The 21,708-nt window shown below is 35.2% G+C and overlaps 1 protein-coding gene across 1 annotated transcript in view; it reads right to left on the reverse strand.

Annotated features, from left to right (window-relative positions):
• SEMA3D (semaphorin 3D) overlaps positions 1–21,708 on the reverse strand; it is a 198,202-nt gene that overhangs the window by 48,027 nt on the left and 128,467 nt on the right. Inside the window, exons 6-8 of the mRNA XM_080667041.1 lie at positions 20,825–20,918; positions 18,134–18,262; positions 7,541–7,683 (exon numbers count right to left, since the gene is read on the reverse strand). Of these exons, the coding sequence (XP_080523167.1) occupies positions 7,541–7,683; positions 18,134–18,262; positions 20,825–20,918 (366 nt within the window). The remainder of the gene's footprint in view (positions 1–7,540; positions 7,684–18,133; positions 18,263–20,824; positions 20,919–21,708) is intronic.

A 21,708-nucleotide genomic window follows, 5' to 3' on the forward strand; every position in this document is an offset into this window, starting at 1 on the left:
TTCTTTACTATTTAGTATCTCTCCCTGTCCATACCTTTTGTCCAAAATTTGCATTGTTCAGATTATTGATACAATTTCGCTAGACATGTCTCCAAATTCTTTTGACTATGTCCAGAAATAAGATCCCAATATTGCTAAAAATGAGGGCAAAATAATGACAGTATATTCAGCCTTTAAAACTAATAAAATATTAACACTTTCCAGTAACCTTTGTAATTAACCTGTCTCCAACCTTCCAATACACATATACTATCACTCTTCCTCTTCTAAGCACAGTTCGTTGAACTGGCCCCAAAAATGTAGATGTATGACATGGGTGTGTGAAAATGATTTTTGACATTTAACTCACTGAGGTATGGCTATGTACTTACATTATTTACAAGTCAGTCTCTTGGATTGTTAATTGCTTGAAAACAAACATATAAGTCATCCTTCCTCAGTTTTCCAGGACCTTCCTCGATATCTGTCACATTCAAATTCATATGATCTCATATAAGCATTTTGTTTGACTGGTAAAAGAGTAATGGGAGAGATGGGTGCCCTCATTTTCTAAGTTAAGAAACTGAGCTAGGAAGAAGTAGGTCAGAGATGTAAACCTAGATCTGATCTCAAGTTGAATATTCATATCATTCAGGCAAAAATTATCATCCTTTCTGCCAAATATAACACCGATTTTAAATATATATATTTTTTAGTGATTTCAGAGAGGAAGGGAGAGGGAGAGGAAGAGAGAGATATCAATGATGAGAGAGAATCATTGATCAGCTGCCTCCTGCACACCCCCTATGGGGAAGCAAATCATGACCTCCTAGGTTCATAGGTCGATTCAAGATCGATGCTCAACCACTGAGCCACTACAGCTGGGCCATATGATTTTTAATCATAGTCTTACCTGACTTCCTTTTGATGTTGACATTACTGGCAACTGCTTTTTCTTTGGAGTTTTTTCCTTCTTTTCTTTGACTTCTAACAATATTTGTGCCCAGTTCTCCAACTAGGTATCAAACTATTTCTTCTCAATTGTCTTTTTAGACATTTTCAGTTGTTATTTCTTAAATGTCATTGTCTCTCAGGTTTTGTCCTTTCTCTTTGATCTTGCACTACACATTTTCTTGGGCAATTTCAGACACTTTAATGATTTCAAGAACCACCACTATACTGGTAATTTCCAAATTCATGAGTCTTCAGCTGTGGGCAAACTACGGCCCGCGGGCCGGATCCGGCTGTTCTATCTGGTTCTCTTGCTCTCCCCTCCGCTCCTTTACTTTGAATTTATATTAGTTCACACAAACACTCCATCCATGCTTTTGTTCCGGCCCTCCGGTCCAGTTTAAGAACCCATTGTGGCCCTCGAGTCAAAAAGTTTGCCCACCCTTGGTCTAGACTAAGCATGTCAAACTCATGGCCCGTGGGCCGCATGCGGCCCACTATGAATATTTTTGCAGTCCAGCCAATATAACATTATGTAAGAAACATTTTAACAAAAATTTCATAACTTAATTTTTACAATATCCTGTTATACATAATTATTAATAATGAACTACAACATTCGCTAATGACTGATTACTATAATCATGTTGCATTCATTTCCCTTATGTGCCTTAAGCGCAGGTGCACCATTTCTCTCCACTAATACCAGCAGCGAATATTTTAGGAGCCGATTGCCATGTCATTAGTATTGTACTGACTTGTTTAAGTGTGCACAACAGGAAATAATTTGCTTTCAGAGAACAAGAAAAACAGGTTCATTTGCATTACATTTATTAATTTGTGCAGTTATTCAGTGTCTAGTAAGTTAATGTTCAAGACAAAATATTAATTTTTATTAAAATGTTCTATTATTTTATGTTAACAATTACTCATTTATTTCAGCTCTTTGTATTCAGCATGTCTCTATCGAAATAAACCTACGTTTCTATGAAAATTGAAGCTTTTGTTTTTTTGCGGCTCACATAAACTTAAACCTTGTTTACTTGGCCCGTGTTAGCCTTTGAGTTTGACATGCTTGGTCTCTAGACACTACTGCTGGTTCTTATTTTTCAAGTGGATATTATGACAGCATATCCCAGAGCCACATCAAGTTCAACATGTCCAAATATAAAATCTATGCCCATAAAATTTTTGGTGTCTCTTGTCCCAAATTTCAGAATGTATCTCTTTGTACATTTTCTTAATCTCTGCCTTATCTTCTGGAAACCACAATTACTAAGAACATAGGAGACCTTGTCTATAGGGCAAGTACCAAAGTCTTTGGGATAGGACTAAGGGGGAATTAAAATGCATGGAAGTCCTAATGGGACAGGAACTTGTTGCAGACTTGCATATACTAGTACATGGTGGAGTCAATAGACTGACTAGTACATGGCAATGTCAGTCAGTGTAATTTATAAACAAGAAAGATAAGGCTTTGGGAGACTTTTGAAATTGTATGTATGTTTTAAAGGGAAAACAGTCACTATTGTGATAATTTCCCACTTATTATAATCCAGTCACAGTGGATTTCTTTTAATTCCTTAAATGCTTTGAAAAACCCATCTCTGAGATTTCACATGTGGTTTTTTTTTCCTGCCTGGAATATTCTTTTTTAAGTTTATTTTTATTGTTGAGATTATTACAGATGTCTTCCATCCTCCCCTACTTTTGTTCCCCTCCACCCAGCTCCCATCCCATCCCTGGCCTTCACAGCACTACTGTTTGTGTCCATTACCCATTTATGCATATATGTTTTTTGGTTAATCTCTTCTTGCCCCCACCCCCTTCCCTCTTAGATCTATCAGTCTGTGGCATGCTTCCATGTCTTTGGACCTATTTGTTTGTCAGTTTACTTTATTCTTTAGATTTCACATAATAGTGAGATCATGTGATACTTGTCTTCTTCTGACTGGCTTATTTCACTTAGCATAATACTCTCCAGATCCACCCATGCTGTCTCAAAGGGTAACAGATTCTTCTTTTTTACAGATGCATAGTTGCATAGTCCACCTGGAATATTCTTTTCCATGCCTGCCATCTTTGCCATATAATTTCCTAATCCTTTTCAACATTTGGTTCAAAAGCCACTTTCTCAGAGATACCTTCCACTCATTTTTTCTAATTGCACCCTGTGATTTTTTTTATTATAGCATATTTTTATTATAGCATTTGCCACACTTGCCAATTATATAAACACCATCTCTGTGTTTCCTTGTTTAATGCATATATCATCTACTAAGTTGTAAACTCAGTGAGTACAAGTATAATGTCTTTTTTCAAAAAAAACTTCTATAAAACTATTGTTTAGCATAGTGTCATACACAGGGTCAATTATCAATAAATGTGTTAAGTAAATGAATGCTTTGGTAGTCTATATTCCGATTGTAGCCACTAGCCACATGAAGCTATTAAACAACATTAAAATTCATTTCCTCAGTCGTACTAGTCATATGTCAACACGAACAGCCACATGCTACTGTGTTGGGGAGGACAGATGTGAAACATTCCCAGCACAGAAAGTTCTACTGGACAGCACTAGTCTACAACAAACAATTAATAGAGTGGTGATAAATTAAGGACCTCTTAGAAAGCAATACCTAGATTCTATCTTAGAAATCTCTCTTGAACTTACCCATATATCTTCATTCCTACTATCTTTAGAAAACCACCTAACATGTCTCCCAGGCACAAATATTTCTCAACCCAGATGCATTCTTGAAATTATTGCTAAATATATACTACCTATCAACTCACTTATCTGCTTAACACATTTATAACTTCTCATTGCCTACAGCATAGAGTTTAAACACCTTAACATAGAAACAAATTTTCTTATCTTCCAACTTACCACCCCAAACTCAAATGGCATTGCTTCCATTTATACCCCTGAGTTCCACTTGCATGATTTCACTATTCTGGAAGCAAAATATACTCTGTGGCAATGATGCCTAAAATACCTGTTGCCTCCCCTTTATGACACAATTTTTTAGCTTCACTGAATTGCATTGCATGTAGATTTCTCAGCTCTAACCTCCACTACATTATATTGAGGTTATCTTTTTATATCTCTGTTACCCTCACTGTACTATGAGGTTTTAAAGAAAAGGGACAGAAGCTTACTTATTTCCCAGTGCTTAGTGAACTGCATTTTGCATAGAACTTATATTTTATTGTTGTTGAAAAAATAAAATAGTGAATAAATGGGTTATGAAATTTAAAAAGATTCCTCTTGTTCTGAAAATGATTCTTTAGTCACTCCTGTATAATTTCAACCTCCTTTCAAAACCCCCTCCCCATCAATCACTATAGACTACTCAGTCTGAAAAGAAAATGTTTGACAAGTCAATAAAACAACTTCTACTTTAGTTTAGGAGCTTAAAAAGTGGGGAGCTCTTAAACTGTCAATAGTTTTCCATTGGGCTGAAATTATCCATTAAAAATTAAAATGAACAACAATTACAGCAAAAACAACAAAACCTGAATATTTCCAAATAAGTATGTGCTATGGAAAAATCCTGGTGGAAAAAGTAATATAAAGAACTCCCAGGTTAGTGAAAAGTTCTATAAATTCAGTACAGTATTCACAGTTAACTTAGTTCTCTCTAACATGATCTCTTTGTTCTGAGATCTTTGCTTGTGTATGTCAAACTTAATTTTATTTAGTAGCAGAGATGCATTCTGTTATTTGTTATTTGTTGAAAATAGAAAAACAATCTTATACTAATCAAATGGGGGTTAAAAATACAATAAATGATGACTTTGTTCATAATTTAAATGGAATATCTCATGGCTGACACTTAAAGTCTATATTATATTTTTAGTAAATAATTTTATAAATGGTGCAACCAAATTTATTCTTAATATATTTTTCCACCTCTAAGGTTAGCTTTCAGTATATTGATAGTAGCAAAAACATTTCTCAACATCATAAATTAATTTATATCAACTAATTGGATTAAATCTATCAATAAATAAGTATTTCGCTATTAAACTTTTTGGTTTTTTGCAGGACGTGACATTTAAAAAAGATTTTTAATCTTGTCAGTGAAGTCTCCATTTAGAAATGCTCTCTTTTTGCCACACATTAATCCTAAATTATTAAATAAAGTTGAAGCCATGGGCAGGGTGCATTACAATTGAGAAATTACAAAGAAAGTATTTAGAACCAAATATTGTAAACATTTGACCAATAGATCATATGTGAAGTGGGGAATTCAAAAGATGGTATTCAATTAAAACAGAGATTGAGTAGAGATACACTAATGTGAGAACCTCTATTATATCTTTTTCTAAGAAAACTCATCCATCACATGTCCTTATTTGATCTCACAATTTGTTAGCTTTTTATCCAAAAACAATAGCATGACAAAATCTTGCTGTGTGGCCTCAGAGGTTTTGTGGTGGGAAGACTCAAGTATTAGAATTCTCTCTGCCTTTTCAGTTTTGTAGGGCTTTGTTCATAGTTTAAATAAAATATCCCATGGCTGACACTTAAAGTCTATACTATATTTTTAATAAAGAATTTTATATATAAATGGGGCAACTAAATTTATTTTTAATTTATTTCTCTACCTCTAAGATTAACTTTCAGTATGTTGATAGTAGGAAAAATATTACTCAACATCATAAATTAATTTTCATCAATTAATTGGATTAAATGTATCAAGAAATAAGTATTGCACTAGTTCATATAACATACAGTTGTTAAACAAGTTAATCAGAAAGTGACTCTTAAAGTACATTTAATTGACTGCAATTCTCATGACTTCTTTAACATAGCTCACTTAGACAAATGTCAATCCACCACACAGCCTTTCAGGGTCAGGGTACTGCTGTTAAAAGGCACGCTTCAGCACACCAACACACTAGCAAGGGCCATTCATCTGTAGCCAAGAGGCTTCAAGAGAAATTACTGCAAATTCTTAGACTCTGAAATAATAAGCATGTATTTTAGCAAGTCTGTCCCCTGGGGGTAAAGGGATCAGTGGGCCACAGCATTATGGACTAGGACACTAGGTAAAGAATCACCTGTGCTCACAGGTTGGCCTCACTCAGAAGTCATGTTTTCATTAGCACTTTTAAGTGCAGTGATGGTTTGCATTACTGTCCCTGGAAGTGTTCAAAAGCCTGAGGGCACAGTTTGAGACAAAAAGGTAATAGGCTCAAATAGATGGAAGAAAACGAAAAGTTTGTAAACCTAAGCAAGCTTCCCACTGAGAATATGTATTAGCTTAACAGCTCCTCCACTTAATAACTGAGTTAATACTGAAGGCGTGTATCTATTTAAGAAAAGTGATTTTGCTCTGGCCTGAGGCAATGGGTTGGAGTGTTGTCCCATACACCAAAGGGTTCTGGGTTTGATTCCTTGTCAGAGCATGTACCATACTTAGGTAGGGGGTTCAATCCCCAGTGGAAGTGAGTACGGGAGGCAACCGAAGGATGTTTCTCTCTCTTTTTCTCTTCCTTTCTCTCTCTCTAAAAATCAATATAAAGCATGTCCCCAAGTGAGGATTGAAAAGAAGAAAGAAAAAAAGAAAAATTTATTTTAGTAAAGATAAATCCAACTAAAAAAATAATACACTAAAGTCATAAGTAGATCCAGTAGCATTATTATTCTACAAAGCTTGCATTCACTCAAATGAGAGTTTTTATAAAAAACTGTTTTTAATTGATTTTAGAGAGAGAGGAAGTGAGAGGGACAGAGAGATAGAAACATGGATGAGAGAGATACACTGATCAGCTGTCCCCTACCGGGGACTGAACCCAAAACCTAGGCATGAGCCCTGCCAGGAAATCAAACCAGTGACCTCCTGGTTCATGGGTTGATGCTCAACCACTGCACCATACGGGCTGGACCAAATGAGAGCTTTGATGGCACAAAATGGAAGTGTCTCATAGAGTCTCTGCATTTTCCTGTAATTTACATAAAACAGCAGTACTAAAAAAACTAATTATGTTCTTCAAAATAATTACAGCATTTTGATTTGTTTGCTCTTTTTTCCTCTTTATTTCATTTTCTTTCAGAACCTAATCTAGATTAATGTTCTAAAAAATTTATTATAATAATATTAGAACCACATTTTCAACTTATTTGACCCAGGTAAAGATATATAATTTTAGATGTGTGATGAAATCTGTGTTTTGAGAAAAATACACGATATGATTTTTTTAGTGTTTAACTTACTCTAGGGATTATTAAATTGCTTTTAATTTTTAAATCAGATTATTTAATGTATAAGAACATTTTAATCTCCACAAATTAAGACAATGCAGTGATTTTACTGGAATATCAATAATTAGCAAAGGGATATAGAATAAATGAAAGGAGCGAGGTGCCAACGAGACTCACACCTGGGCAACAGCTCAGGCACTGGAAAAGGAAACTGTAACATTGCAGAAGCTGAATCATTTTTCCCTTTTCCTTTCAGATCTCAAAAATTATACATGTAAGATAGTATGAATATATCTTACCACTTAAAAATAATGGACATTAACTTTTACTTCCCCATTACATGGGTAATTGTTCAGACACATACATACATGCTTAAGTAAAATAAACATATCTTGCCTTACAAACTCTTCCAACTCGAGAAAGAATCGTCTTATCTGAAGTACTGCCTTCTTGAGATGATTCACGAAAGAAGAAATATATCTTATCATCATCTGGATTATAGGTGTCTGGTATGGGGAAAGTCCCAATAAATTTGGCACCTGTTTGAAAGAAAAGAAGCTATAAATAATTAAAATACTGAAATAATTTAGCCACAATACTACTGGCATCTTTTGTATGTAAAACAATTAGCAGAATTAAAAAAAAAATAAACCATGAGTGGAATGTGGGAAATGAGACATATAAAAAATAAATATGATACCCACAGAAACATGTATTCGCATGAAGAGGTCCTGAACAAGTTATCTAGGAACTCTAGAGAGCAGGTGAGAACATGACTGGCTAATACAATTTTTGTACCTCGATTAAATTACTTAACTTACCCTTTCACACCTGGAGATTCTATGACTTATATTCTTTTATATGATGGAGTCACTGCTTTTTAGCCACAATAACTATTGTAAAAAGCTTAGGAAAAACTATAAATGTATCCTAAATTGTGTTATATTAGGAAGTTATTTGGTGCATTTTGTGTAATTGCCAAAGGGGAAAAAATGAAAAACAACAACAAATAGTGTGTGGATCAACTCCAGTGTAGACTTTGATGACATTCTCTCCAAGTTCATATCATGTCTTTGCCACCTACTGGAAAGGTGACCTTGGGCAAATGATTTATTTTCTCCATGCCTCAAGTTACTCACACCTAATAGGAGGCTACCGATACCATCTACCTACTTGGATAACTGATACCATGAATTAATATATATAAAGTACTTAGTATCTGACAGTGACTGACACATAAGTGTTCAGTAAATGTTTATTATTAAGATGATGATTATGATGATAATCATTATTATTATTAGGACCACAAACCAGGAAAAAAATTGTGCACATCCAAGCAATTATTAGTATAATATGTAGGGGCTAATAATGAAATAGTTCTAAAAGTGCTGCATAGAAAGATGTCCATAATACAGAGTAGGTGAAAAAAAGCATTGGCAATACTTTAAACCCTTTGCATTGCATCAATGACAAGTCAAGTTGTGTTATTAATTCCTTGTTTATAGGGCATTTTAAGTCCTAGTTGTATATCATTGTGAATTAACCAGGTAACAGATCTGTAACTGGGAGATGCTAGTTCAGAAATAATCCTTTTGACTAAGACAGTGGTTGAGAAATAAAGAAAGGACTTCTGCTAAATGGAAAATACCAGATACCTGGAAGGAAGCACAGAGCATTGTTCGGGGAATAGAAGCAGCAAACAAGAGAAGATAACCCTCCACACCACACACACACACACCCAAAAAAAGTAAAAATAATAAGAAACGAGAGGTAAGAAAGATCAATACTGCCTTCTCTAGAGATTTGCCCAGGCATCTGATTGTGGTGTACCCTAGGAGACTAAAAATCATTCCCTCACAAATGCAGAGCAGTTCAATAGACAAAAGTTAATGTTTGAGTCCAAGTGATGGGTAGGTCAGTCTTTACCACCCCAGCTCTCTGGGTCTTTCCTGGTCACCCATCTAGCTGTTTCTCTAAGTGTTGAGAGGAAAAGGAGGATGGGGAGGATATGGGCACCAACTTTCTCCACTTTGTTCTTTATTACTCCCTGTTCTGTTCCTGGAATTTAGAACTCCAATGGATTCCTATGCTCCTGATAATCTCACTTTCATGTGATCCTAGATTATATAAAAGTTAAATTATAGAAAACCATGTAGGATGCTTTAAATTTTCTTTTAAAATTAATCTTAAATTAGCAAGGTCCATTAACAATTCCACTCAAGGTTGTATGATTTTCCCCCTCCAGCCTGCCTTTTAAATTATTGATAAATTACAAACACTTGGTTTTGAATTTCTGAGCAAAGCAAAAGTTCTTTTGTTGTAACAAATTAACACTTCTCATTTTTTATTTAAATACATTATGTTTCTTTTAAAAAAAACTAAACTCTTTGTGGAAATAAATTTTCCTGTAAGTACGGTATTAAGATTTCAGCAAATTCATGAAAACAAAAACTATTTTTAATTACTACTATGTTCAAGGCACTTAGAACAAGAAAACTGGTAGAATCAAAGGATGTAAAGATTAATAAAACTAACTCTTCGCTTCAAACCCATTACAATCTAGATTAAGGAAATATTAACATATGGCCAAGATATATGGCTAAGAAAGCCCATCTTGATGTTTTCAATGACTTAAAAGGGGGTTGAGACAATATAGGTAGAGAAAAGACAACCAACTGTGGGCTCCCAAATACACAGACTAGACATTAATAATCATCTACATAACTTCTTTGAATTTGCAGATGTCTTAATTCAATGTCCGGGCCCTGGATGAAAATCTCCAGTTGCACTGGCATGTCTATTTTTAAAATGTAGTTATATACAAAAATAAATAAAACCTTATAGGTGATTCTCATAAGCATCTAAGATTAAGAGTCACGGACGTAGATGGCCATTTTATACATATATAACAGATGGTCTTATTGTGTCTATTCAGTGACTTTTAGTTTTACTGGTTTTATTGAACTCTCTTTTGAATGTTGATTATTTTTCCAGTACTATAAGAAAACTGCTTTGGAGTACTGTAAGAAAATTGAATAGTGGAAGTGTTTAAGCCAAATGTTTACTAAATGAAGAAATCTAATTAGGGAAAAAGAGTATCAAATAGTACTGTATTCTGTGATTTAAACAATATGCATATTTATGAGTTAAAAATATACACATATTTCAAGAATAAAGAGTTTCTTTTTTGCAGATTCAATTGAGGTCTGTCTTAGAACATTGATGTTAGTATTTCTTGATAGAAACTTTCCTGACTTGCTGCCTAATTTGGGTAAAAATAGGTATCATGTAATCAGTATATGACATGCACTGTTGCTGAATTAAATAATATAAAATTATACCAACAGACACCTGGGCTCTATTATGGCATTTTCCCCGTTTTGCGTCTGAAACACATGTCCTAATAGGGGTGGAGTTCGTACTCATGCATTTTCACAAATGAACTTTTAGCATGACACCAAGAGTCACTGCCAAATGAAATGGAATAAATCCACATGGCCTGTATTACACATCACTTTCATTTCTCCCTCTGAACCTCTCACCCAGATGAGCTCACCTACACAATGACAATCTATAATGATTTTCTTACTTTCTTTTACTTCTCGTAACATCTTTTTCCTAAAAAAAATGTTCTTTTGTGTGGAAGGAGAATTTATAGCCAACAGAGCACTCCCAAAGAAACTGCAAATAAAAACTGCCTCCATATGTTAAAAATGCAAAATTAAAACAAAAGTTCTCCTTTACTTCATGGAAGGAAACAAAAACATATGCAACTGGGGTGTCATCATTTGTTTTCATTTTCCATATTTCAGTTTTTTCCTAAAATTCTCATAAAAACTCCATTGTGTTTGAGTGACCACCCTGACTTGTATCTATATTCCTAGTTATCGGTATGTTCTCAGGTAAAGTTTAAAGAGAAAAAAAAAAATGTGGAATCATCGAAGTCTTCATCTAGAACTCCCCATAGTATTTCCATTTCACCCTTGTGGTTTTTTATTCGACTGTTAGGTATTTAATAGGCGGATTATTTTCTCAAAGAAGGCATCAGGACTTATACCTAAGTCTTTTGGAATTGGATTAGACAAAGTCATCGAGAAATTCTGACAAGGATCCTTGGACTAGTAATGACACCATTATAAATAACCCAGTTATGAATTTACTGGAAATGAGCAAAGGGAAGGCCAAAGTCTATAGGAATGCCATTAGTGCAACTTTACCAGGAAGCTGCAAAGCCACTAGTCTGTTCCTGGAAGATTGCTGGGAGAAGAGACTGGATAATAGGAACATGCCAAGTAAGGTCTGAGTGATGTAGGGAGCAGATCAATGGCCAGAGTAGGTTTGGCCACTGCAAGTGTGGAAAGATTTGAGATATATAAGCTCTTAAACAAAGTTCTCTCTCTTGAATGCTGGGCTCCTGGCTCTCCTGTTGTCGGGGGTGTGCCCCCTGTATTTGCCCAGAAGGCTCAGGGCCATCTGGACCCCACATAGTGGACTGATGGATTAGAACTAGCCTGATGCTGTGTAGGACCCAACTCCACCATGGAACAGAAACTCTGGACTCTGGCTTTGCATTTAGCTCTGCTGAATCCCCAGTTGCACCTCTTCCAGGACTGGTTTAAGGAAAATGGGACTTTTCAAACCAAGGGATTTAATTACATGAAAATAAAGCTTTCTACCACATCTCATCCTCCCGTGGGGGCCTCCAGAAATGTTTATTCCAGTGGTACCCAAAGAACCCCACTCCCACGAGCAACGGAGAAAGGCCATCCATGCATTTCTCTGATAGTAGTAAGTGCAGAGGTTAACTGCTATCACACTGGGTAATTCCAGGCAGGGCAAAGAACAAAATATGGCACATACACACATCAAGGATTTTAAACTCCCTATGTGGTTCAGTGATAAAAATGGACTTATTAAAGATTTATTTAGTATCATATTTTTTAAAAGTTTAATTGCTTAAAATCTGCACCTTAATAGCTAAAATACTCAATTGCAAATTTAATTTAATTCTTAAATTTAATTTCATCTTAACATAATATCAATTTACCTTTATGAGAGTTTACTTCATCACAGACATACAAAAAGTAGGATTTTAAATTGAAAATGAAAGTATGGAAAGCAAAATTTAAGAGAAATATCTTTAAAGGGAAATAATACAATCTATAATAATAAAAGCGTAATATGCTAATTAGACTGGATGTCCTTCCGGACATCCTTCCATCCAGACAAAGCCACAGCAGGCGGGGGCCGAGGCAGAGGAAGCAGAGGCCCCTGACGGCGGTGGGTATGGGCCAGGGGTGGGGGCTGGGGCCAAGGCCCTTGCACGAATTTCATGCATTGGGCTATAGTAATGTAATAATATATAAGAAGAAATAAATTAGACATTGATCCTCTTATTTGAAATATCAAATATCTGTCAGATCTTTCAAACTGGCAATAATTTTATTAGACCCAGGATTAAGTTTTACATCAAAATGCCAAATGAATAGTAAAGAAAATTTACACATATGTTGCATTATGCTATTGTGGGCTCTTATACATAATTAATAAATAAGTATACTTTAGACTACAGCTGTTTAATGGAAATTTCCATGATGATGAAAATGTCTTATATCTGTGCTATCCAATAAGGTAGCCCCTAGCCCATCTGATTATTGAACACTTTATTTATGACCAGTGTGACTAAGAAACCAAATTTTAAATATATTTAATTTTAATTAATTTCACATGTGGCTAGGGTCTACCATATTGGTTAGTGCAGCTATAGAGTAATTAGGCTGTGTTATTAACTGTGTTAGGTCCAGTGCTAAGGAAGAAACTGAGCTTTAGCCCTATAATTGCTACCAAAATAGGAGTCAAGCTTCCAAATTCAGGAGACCTGACATGCCGCTCTCGTCAGAAGCTGGTATTGTAATGGAAAGATGGCTCTGGTACTTAGGAGACCTGGACATATCCCTTCTTCACACTGAGTCTCCATCTGTGGAGTATGAGGTTGAATAAGATAATGTCTGAGATAACATTCATTCCCTGTAATCAGCACAGTTCCTCTAACAATCACTGTGCTTTGTCCCCACCACACTCCTGACACTAGCTGATGACCCCATGACCTATCTTTGGACCCTAGGCTTATTACAACTGAAAAATGGCCACTCCTCAGAACTGAGGACAGAAACTCTCCCTAAGCAAGCCTATCTTTTTTCAACCTGAGCATGCCAGGTACAGGCTCATTATAAGAATTTCATATAATTTCTCCACTTTCTCCCTTGCTCTGTCCTAGTTTTCATGGACCGAGAAGCTGACTACCTGGGTCTTTTGAAGTACTCACTGTGCTCTTCTAATTGCAGCCTGCTTGTCCCTCAGCAAACCTCTGACTTAATGCTCACACCGACTGACTCTGGCTAGACCAAAATGATGTAAAAACAACAACATAGCCCTGACTGGTTTGGCTCAGTGGATAGAGCGTCGGCCTGCGGACTGAAGGGTCCCAGGTTCGATTCCAGTCAAGGGCATGTACCTTGGTTGCGGGCACATCCCCAGTGGGGGGTGTGCAGGAGGCAGCTGATCAATGTTTCTCTCATTGATGTTTCTAACTCTCTATCCCTCTCCCTTCCTCTCTGTAAAAAAATCAATAAAATATATTTAAAAAACAAAACAAACAAACAAACAAACAAACAAAAAAACACAACAACATAATGGCAATAAACCAGAGATAAGGTGATGGAGACCTATAGGAAGATGATGCCAATGGAAAAAAACAAGGTCAATAGATATTTTGAAGGAAGTAAAGGTTCTTAGCAAAGGATTAGATAAAGGGTGACGGAGAGGAAGGAATCAAAGATAATTTCAAGGTAACTGGGTGGATGAAATTAAGAAAGTTAAGACAGATAAAAATCAGGAAACTGGTAATGAAGGATAGGATACAAAGGGAAAACATGATAATTTTAAAGTTAGACTCATAAAATTTTATTTTATTTTTTATTTATTTTTTAAATATATTTTATTGATTTTTAACAGAGAGGAAGGGAGAGGGATAGAGAGTTAGAAACATCGATGAGAGAGAAACATCGATCAGCTGCCTCCTGCACACCCCCCACTGGGGACATGCCCGCAACCAAGGTACATGCCCTTGACCAGAATCAAACCTGGGACCCCTCAGTCCGCAGGCTGACGCTCTATCCACTGAGCCAAACCGGCTTTGGCTAGACTCATAAAATTTTAGACACAATAGTCTCTTATGTACCTATTTCTACATCTCTATCTACCTATGTATACGTGTATATTTGAGGAAACTCAAAGGATCACTAAACAACTTGTAAAAGTTGTAAAGCACTTTTGTAGTATAATCAAGGCTAAGGCTTAGATATCTTTACTCCCATATTAAACAACCATTTCTTCTCATCTGAGATGAAAACATAAGATATCCAAATAAATATTTTAAGGGCACTCAGTTCTAAGAAAAGGCTGGAAATACAGTCTTAGGAAACACTAGAACACTAGAAACAATTTCAAAGACTTCAGCACCCTGTGAATACTTTTATCATTCCAAATTTTCAACCAAGAAAGATTTGACCAAGGTCACAAATAAGTGATGGTCAGTATTTAAACCTAGGCAACTAAATTATACATAAACAAAGCTATAACTTTTATCTAAACTGGGGCACATTTGAGAGTTAAAGAACATATTAAAACTGGAAACATCCAGGCAAATCAGGTCATATGGCACTCCTGTCATTAACCACTAAGCAATCTGCCATGAATGCTCTAGTACAGCCATGGGCAAACTACAGCCCGCAGGCCGGATCCGGCCCGTTCGGCTGTTCTATCCGGCCCGCGGAGCCTAAAGAGCGGAGGGTTCTCTTGCTCTCCCCTCCGCTCCTTCACCAGCAGCAGTGTTAACATGGCCACCTCCGGAAACATGGCCACAGCTCCTTCTTCTGAGTGGGCGGATTTATATCCGCCCATTCAGTAGAAGGAACAACCTCTCAATCTTCCAGAGGCTCCTTGTAATGCCCGCGGACGCGTCCCCCGACATCACCCTGGGAATGCGTAGACACGTTATCGTGGTGATGTAGGGAGACACGCCCCTGGAGAGCACAGTATCAGAGCATTAGCTAAAAAGGAGACCAACAACACTGTTCCCACTGAAGTTGATGTTTTAAAGACCAAAAACCTTTCAACCCAGTCTACATTGCCATCTACATCTATGTCCCGGGCATAATTTGGAAGTTGCACTAAAGAAAATGTTTAATTTACTGTTTACACATTTTGTTCTTTTCTATTTGTTTTAGTTTTAAATTATTTTATTATATTTAAGTTTAATTTGAAAGGCTTTTGTACCTTTCCTTTGTTAGGCAATTTTATTTTGCCTTTGCCATCTTCAATATAAGGTATGTTATTGTGCTATGATTCCTCCATTTTTTGAAGTTTCAAATTATAATAATTAGTGTTTACATTCTTCTTGTTAAAATGTTTGCAATGAATAAAACTATTGAAATAAATAAAAAAAAAGACCGTACCCTTTTATGTAATGATGTTTACTTTGAATTTATATTAGTTCACACAAACACTCCATCCATGCTTTTGTTTTGGCCCTCCGGTCCAGTTTAAGAACCCATTGTGGCCCTGGAGTCAAAAAGTTTGCCCACCCCTGCTCTAGAACCATAAATGTTCTCCCTCAGTCTTAATCATTTGCCTACCTTCAATCCATTGAGACCTTCTGCGATGTATATTTTCTCCTACCTTCAATTTCTTCCTTTCTGATGGCTTCAATTGCAATTTTCCCCCAGTATCCAAAATGTTCTCCTGAAATCTCCCTCAAATTCTTCTATTCCCAAACAAATATCTTCAATTTCTAATATTTATTCCTGTATATTCTCATGTCCACCTCCACTGCCACTACCTTTGTTCCTGTTCCATCCTCTTTTCCTGCTTTTGTGCAATGGTCTGTTAATCTTTCTCTGTCCTCATTCTCCTTTAGTCTTCCCCTCATGCTATTGTCGGTTACCTTCATCAAAAACAAAGATCTGATTCTCTAATTAATACCAGTGAATGGGACAGGGGGTCAAAAGAAACAACCTTCTAGTTAAAAACAAATGAGCTTTGGGGATGTAAAATATAGCATGGTGACTATAGTTAATAATATTGTACTACATATTTTAAAGTTGCTAAGAAAATAAATCTTGAAGTCCCCATGACAAGAAAAAAATTTGTTAGCTATGTCTGGTGATGGATGTTGCTACACTTACTGTGGTGATCAATTTATAATATATACAAATATAGAATTATTATGTTGTATACTTGCAACTAATATAATGTTACTTGTATCCCTCAAAAAGATAAAATATAAATTAAAAGATAGATAACTTCTCATCAGTTTCTGGATATTTACTGCTTTCTAGTTTCATATCCCACTCTCTTTTATGCCTCAGGCATTTGTCATGCCTATAAACCCTCCTGCATAATCTTTTCAGGCCCAGTGTATAGACTAACTGGTAGTATGCCATAGGCCCTCAAATGTTGTTTACTAAAAGAATGTTCAACCAACTCACTTGATCTTAGCCAAAATGTCAAGAAGTGGTAAGATGTTCAACCAACTCAAAAGCTTTCTACTTTTACCATGTTCTCCACATAGCACAAAGAACAACCCTGCTAGGCAAATAATAGTTGAATAAATATTTCCTATATTTATTGTCCTAGTAGTATTCAGACTTCTTTATGGACATGTCACAGTTAAGGAAAAGAATGGAATAATCTTTTAAATGGCAATATAATGATATTTGCCACCCCAAGACTGGAAAATACAATCTATATTTCACTTTAAAGCCTTACATATATCTTGTTACCAAGCAGATGACTAAACTTTTCTTTTGGTAAAATCTATAGAATTCCTCTCAAATCAAGTATTTCCACAAAACCTCACAAGGCTCAAGAAGAGAGTCCTGCCTTGCATGAGTATTAAGAAATCACTTAATTGGGGATATTCTAAATTTGTGTTACCTATTAATGGGTTCTATTTTGGTCAATGAAATTGACATTGTTGTGTAAACAAATGGATCTGGAAGTTTTGACTAAAGAAATGTTTTTTCCCTTTTGTTTATATTGTCACTCCTTAAATGACATGGAGAGATAGAGAGATAGCCGTAGGAAGTCTCGATCCTGGCCTCCTCCACTAAAACCCAATATTTATGGTGGGAATGAGAAATGCTGCTTGCCTGCTTAAATAGCAATGTTATGTTATTCTTCCATGCAGCGGAATAAAGTCCTATGTTAATTAGAAAACATTAATGATAAATACTGACTTGTTGCAAGGCAGTAGGAAAAAAAAATCCTTGCATTGTTCCTTGAATTAAATAAATATATTTAGGCTTTGTTTTGTTGTTGTTTTTTCTTTTCTTTTCTTTTTTGGAGGAGTTTGTTTTTCTTATTGAAAACTTAGAATACTGTATGACCCCCAACCAAAAAAGGAATCAAACTAATGTCAATAGCAATATGCTTAAAATTTTGGAGGGAGATGTCTTAACCAAAACATAAATTATCTTTAAACAAAAGAAGTTAGCATTATAATCTAACCTCTTTCCAATTTGCTCATAGACAGAATTTGACTTAGTCATCAAAAGACTACAGGAGAAAGATTGCTAACTTATAGCCTAGCTCTGCAGCTTACAAGTTGTAAGATCTTGACCAAATTATTCAACTTCTCTCTATCTCATCTTTAAAAATTTGTATTCATTAAATATACCTCATAGGTCATTAAAATATTAAAAAATCGATTAGAACATAGAAATGTCAAGGACAACAGCACACGCTCAATAAATGTCAGTTATTATTATTATATATACAACATGTATAACTTAGTGAGAAATTATTTCAAGCTTATTTTAAAATGTTGAACTAAATTGCTTATCCCAAAACACATCTGCATGAATAATAATGACTTTCTTATCTTTCCAAAAGCAAGGCAAAACAATCAAAGGTGAGAAAATCACTAACCATTGAGCCAGTAGTGCTCTGAAATGTCAGTTCTGATGTAATGGTGGTCTTGAGTAGGCCCGAGGGACCGCGTGAATGCAGTATCTTTGCCAAGGAAATCAGAAGCTGTTCCAGAGTAGAGGTATTCATCTGGGTGGGAGAAAAGAATACATAAGACTTCTAAGAGTTTACCAGCAGTACTATTTACAATATACTAATTTCACAGCATGGAACCAAAGATGTTTATTGCTCAACATCAGAATATATTGATGCTCTAATTCATAAATTTCACATTCAGATTCTGAAAAATGTGCTTAAAGAAAAGATAACTCCGTAAACATTGGTAATCTGATGTTTTAAGAACTGTACATGTATTGGCTTCTCTTTATGAACTAGCTCTTCCGTCCCTTCTCCTCACAAATAATTCAATGGTGTATCATAATTAGGAGTTTCTCATTGTAGCAACACAAAGAAATATTAAAAAGTAAATGCCATAATGAGGAATGGATTGTGTAATTAGTATTTACTTAACAGACACAACCTCAATGACCACAACTTTTCTTTGCCTAATCTCTGCTGAAAGGGAGCTTTCAGCACTGAAGTCATTCTTTGTAATTATAACATTTTACATTCCTTGTAGCTAGTCGTGTCTCTAACAGTTCTGATAAACAGGAATTCCTGAAAGGGGAAAGAAGGGAATGATGTTGCTATTACTGCATACCAAACTTTTTTGTCCTGTTATTTATGTAAAGTGCATATCCATGTTTTATGAGAGAGAAGAGAAGGGAAGAGAGGAGAGGAGAAGAAAGAAGAGGGGAGGGGAGGGGAGGGGAAGGGAGAGAGGAGGGGAAGGGTGGGGAGAAGTAGAAAGAGGGGAAAGAGAAATGGGGCTAGCAAAGAAGAAAGAGGCTGAGAGGGGAAAAGTTGGTAGGAAGATAGAAGGAGGAAAAGGAAAAGGAGACAGGAAGGAGAGAAAAAGATGACAGAAAGGGGAAGAGAGTAAAGGGAGATGGAGGTGGGGGAGGCGTAAACAAAAGGATTGGGGGGAGAAAAAGAGGAGGGGGTATCAAAGTTCCCCAGTGATTATTAGCACATTGTTGGGGTGGAGGAAGGTGGCAGAAAAGAATGCTATCCCTATAGTAGAATGTGTTGCCTTTTTGAGAGCTAAGCTATTGCAAGAAATCTTCATAGTCAACTACTTTGGGTTAGCCTTAATAGATCAAAATTAAAAATGGCCAATCTCTACAGAAAATTTAGATTTTTTAAATGTCTAAATAAAAGAACAATAAAGACACTGTTTTCTCATTGAAGACCAATTTTCCTCACAAACATCTATTTAAATTTTGCTTTTGTATAAGTGATTCAGATACTTTCTAAATCCTCTGATTATATCCATCTAAATGCATTTTTACTAAACTAATTGAGACAACAGTCCTCAATGAAAAAAAAAAAAAAGCACAAAATAGAGAAATCCAGTATAGTATGTAACGTAAATGTACATATGGCACTGCTTCCATCTCCTAAAACATTCCCTTAAAATATGTGATAAATGTCAACATTTCATTTGGGGGCAAATTTTTAAAAACAAAAGTCCAAAAAAACCAACATCAACAAAGTCATTGTGAAAAAAGTTTGGTAAGAGTAAAGGAAATAAATTATTACCTTCAAACAAAATTTTAACTATTTGAACATTTTGTCAGAAAAATAAAATTTGTTTCAACTCCAAAACCGAATCTGTAGATCCAGGCTCTAAAACTGTCTTCCTTGTATTTAAATTACTTAGAGATTCTTAAGAGGGGTCACCGATGCCTACCATCTATTATTTTTTATTAAGGGCGTGTTAACCCTTCTTGACAGATTAGAATCACAAATCATCTATCTCATTTTTTTTAGGATAATGACTGAACATTAGTCACGATTTTCAAAACACACAAAAACACAAGCTTTCACTTCAAAGGGAGTTCACCAGTTCTCACTAAGTGAAAATTAAAATGTCATGGTGCTTCACTCGCATAGACTATTCAAACATTTGATAGACAAGCTAAATAAAAAGAGAATAAAGTCACGAACTAAACCAAGACAAAAGGAGTTCTTATAATGGTTGAAATGCTGTGCAGACATTCCTCAGAATAGACTTCAGACCACACAGCACTGCCTTCTTTAAACAGAAGAGTCTTCTCATAAGAAAATTTAAGATGTATACAAAGCAAGAGACTGAACATGCTAGTGAAAATGTGAAATTTTTATTAGCATGTGAAATCAGAAGAAAAGGTATCCTATTATCTGTACTCCATAATTTGATCAATTTATTTTATTAACTTATCCACTTAAGTCTTATCATTAATCCTTCCACTTAAGTCTTAAAATGTTCAACATATTATGTTTAAGGAATTGCTAAATTTATGGGGACACAGCTTAGTAAAGATAATCTGAGAAATTTAAATGTAAAATTTAAGAACAAGTGAGTGTGTGTGATTTACATTAAAAAGAATTCAACCAGAAGTTCATGTAAAACATAACTGTGTAGACAGTAAGGATGGCTGAGACCTCACTTTATTGATAAGGATGCTAAATATAGAGAGATTTGGCACTAAAACACTATAGTTAATGGAAGACTCCAAAATAATCTTTAACTCAATAGAAAAATGTAGTTTAATCTATATATACCTTTTTAAAACACCTAAAGCAAGAACTGCCTGTCATTGATCTTACCTGTCATTACTGAAGCAAAAGGCTGTTGAGGATCAAAAGGACATTTCAGTCTGCCGGACTCCAAATTGTGTGTGTCTAGTTTGAACATAACTTCCTGTTATGAGAAATATTAACACAAGTGAGATTTCTTAAAAATATCAGAATCAGCAAGAACATAGGAGATAAGAACTAATACCTAACTCATTAATTCAACAAAAACTGATTTAGCATATATAGCATGTGCATCATGCTGTGCTCCTTAACTCTTTAGCAAATATTATTACTGGCAAGACTCAATCTCCATGTTTTGGTCTCTGTTTGCCCAAAGTAATAATAATAATACAGGATGGATTTTTCTGTCAGAAGTATTAATATACTCATAAATTTATTTAGTCTGGACCACTATCATTATCAATATCACCATCAAACACACATATTTCTTAAGTCTAATAAGTAATCTGTTGAGCTTAGCAAGCCAATTTCCTCATCTAAGAGATAAATTTACTATAGTATTTATACTTCCATAGCTATTATGATCTATTTACCTAAGCATCTGCAACTATTCCAAGTTACTTAAGCTTTGTTGTATTTTGTAATTTTAGTGACATAAAATGTTCTAAGGTAGGAAGTTCATTTTCATAGCTGTTGATGCATGTGGGCAAAAAATATCCTGTTACAGTATTTTCACTATTATGAAAACACTGTACACATTAAAAGCCACATAGTTATTTTGGCTGAAACATCTGTTTGTACAATAGTGGCCACAGACACTGAATGACATTGGCATATTTTAATATTCAGGAAAAAATAACATCTTAAGTTGAACTTTCCAAGAAAAATATGAATGTATAATGAATACGGTCCCATGAGCTTGAGTGTTTCATAACAATGACAAAACTACCCTA

This window comes from Plecotus auritus (assembly GCF_963455305.1).
Source record: "Plecotus auritus genome assembly, chromosome: 4".
Classification (NCBI taxonomy): domain Eukaryota; kingdom Metazoa; phylum Chordata; class Mammalia; order Chiroptera; family Vespertilionidae; genus Plecotus; species Plecotus auritus.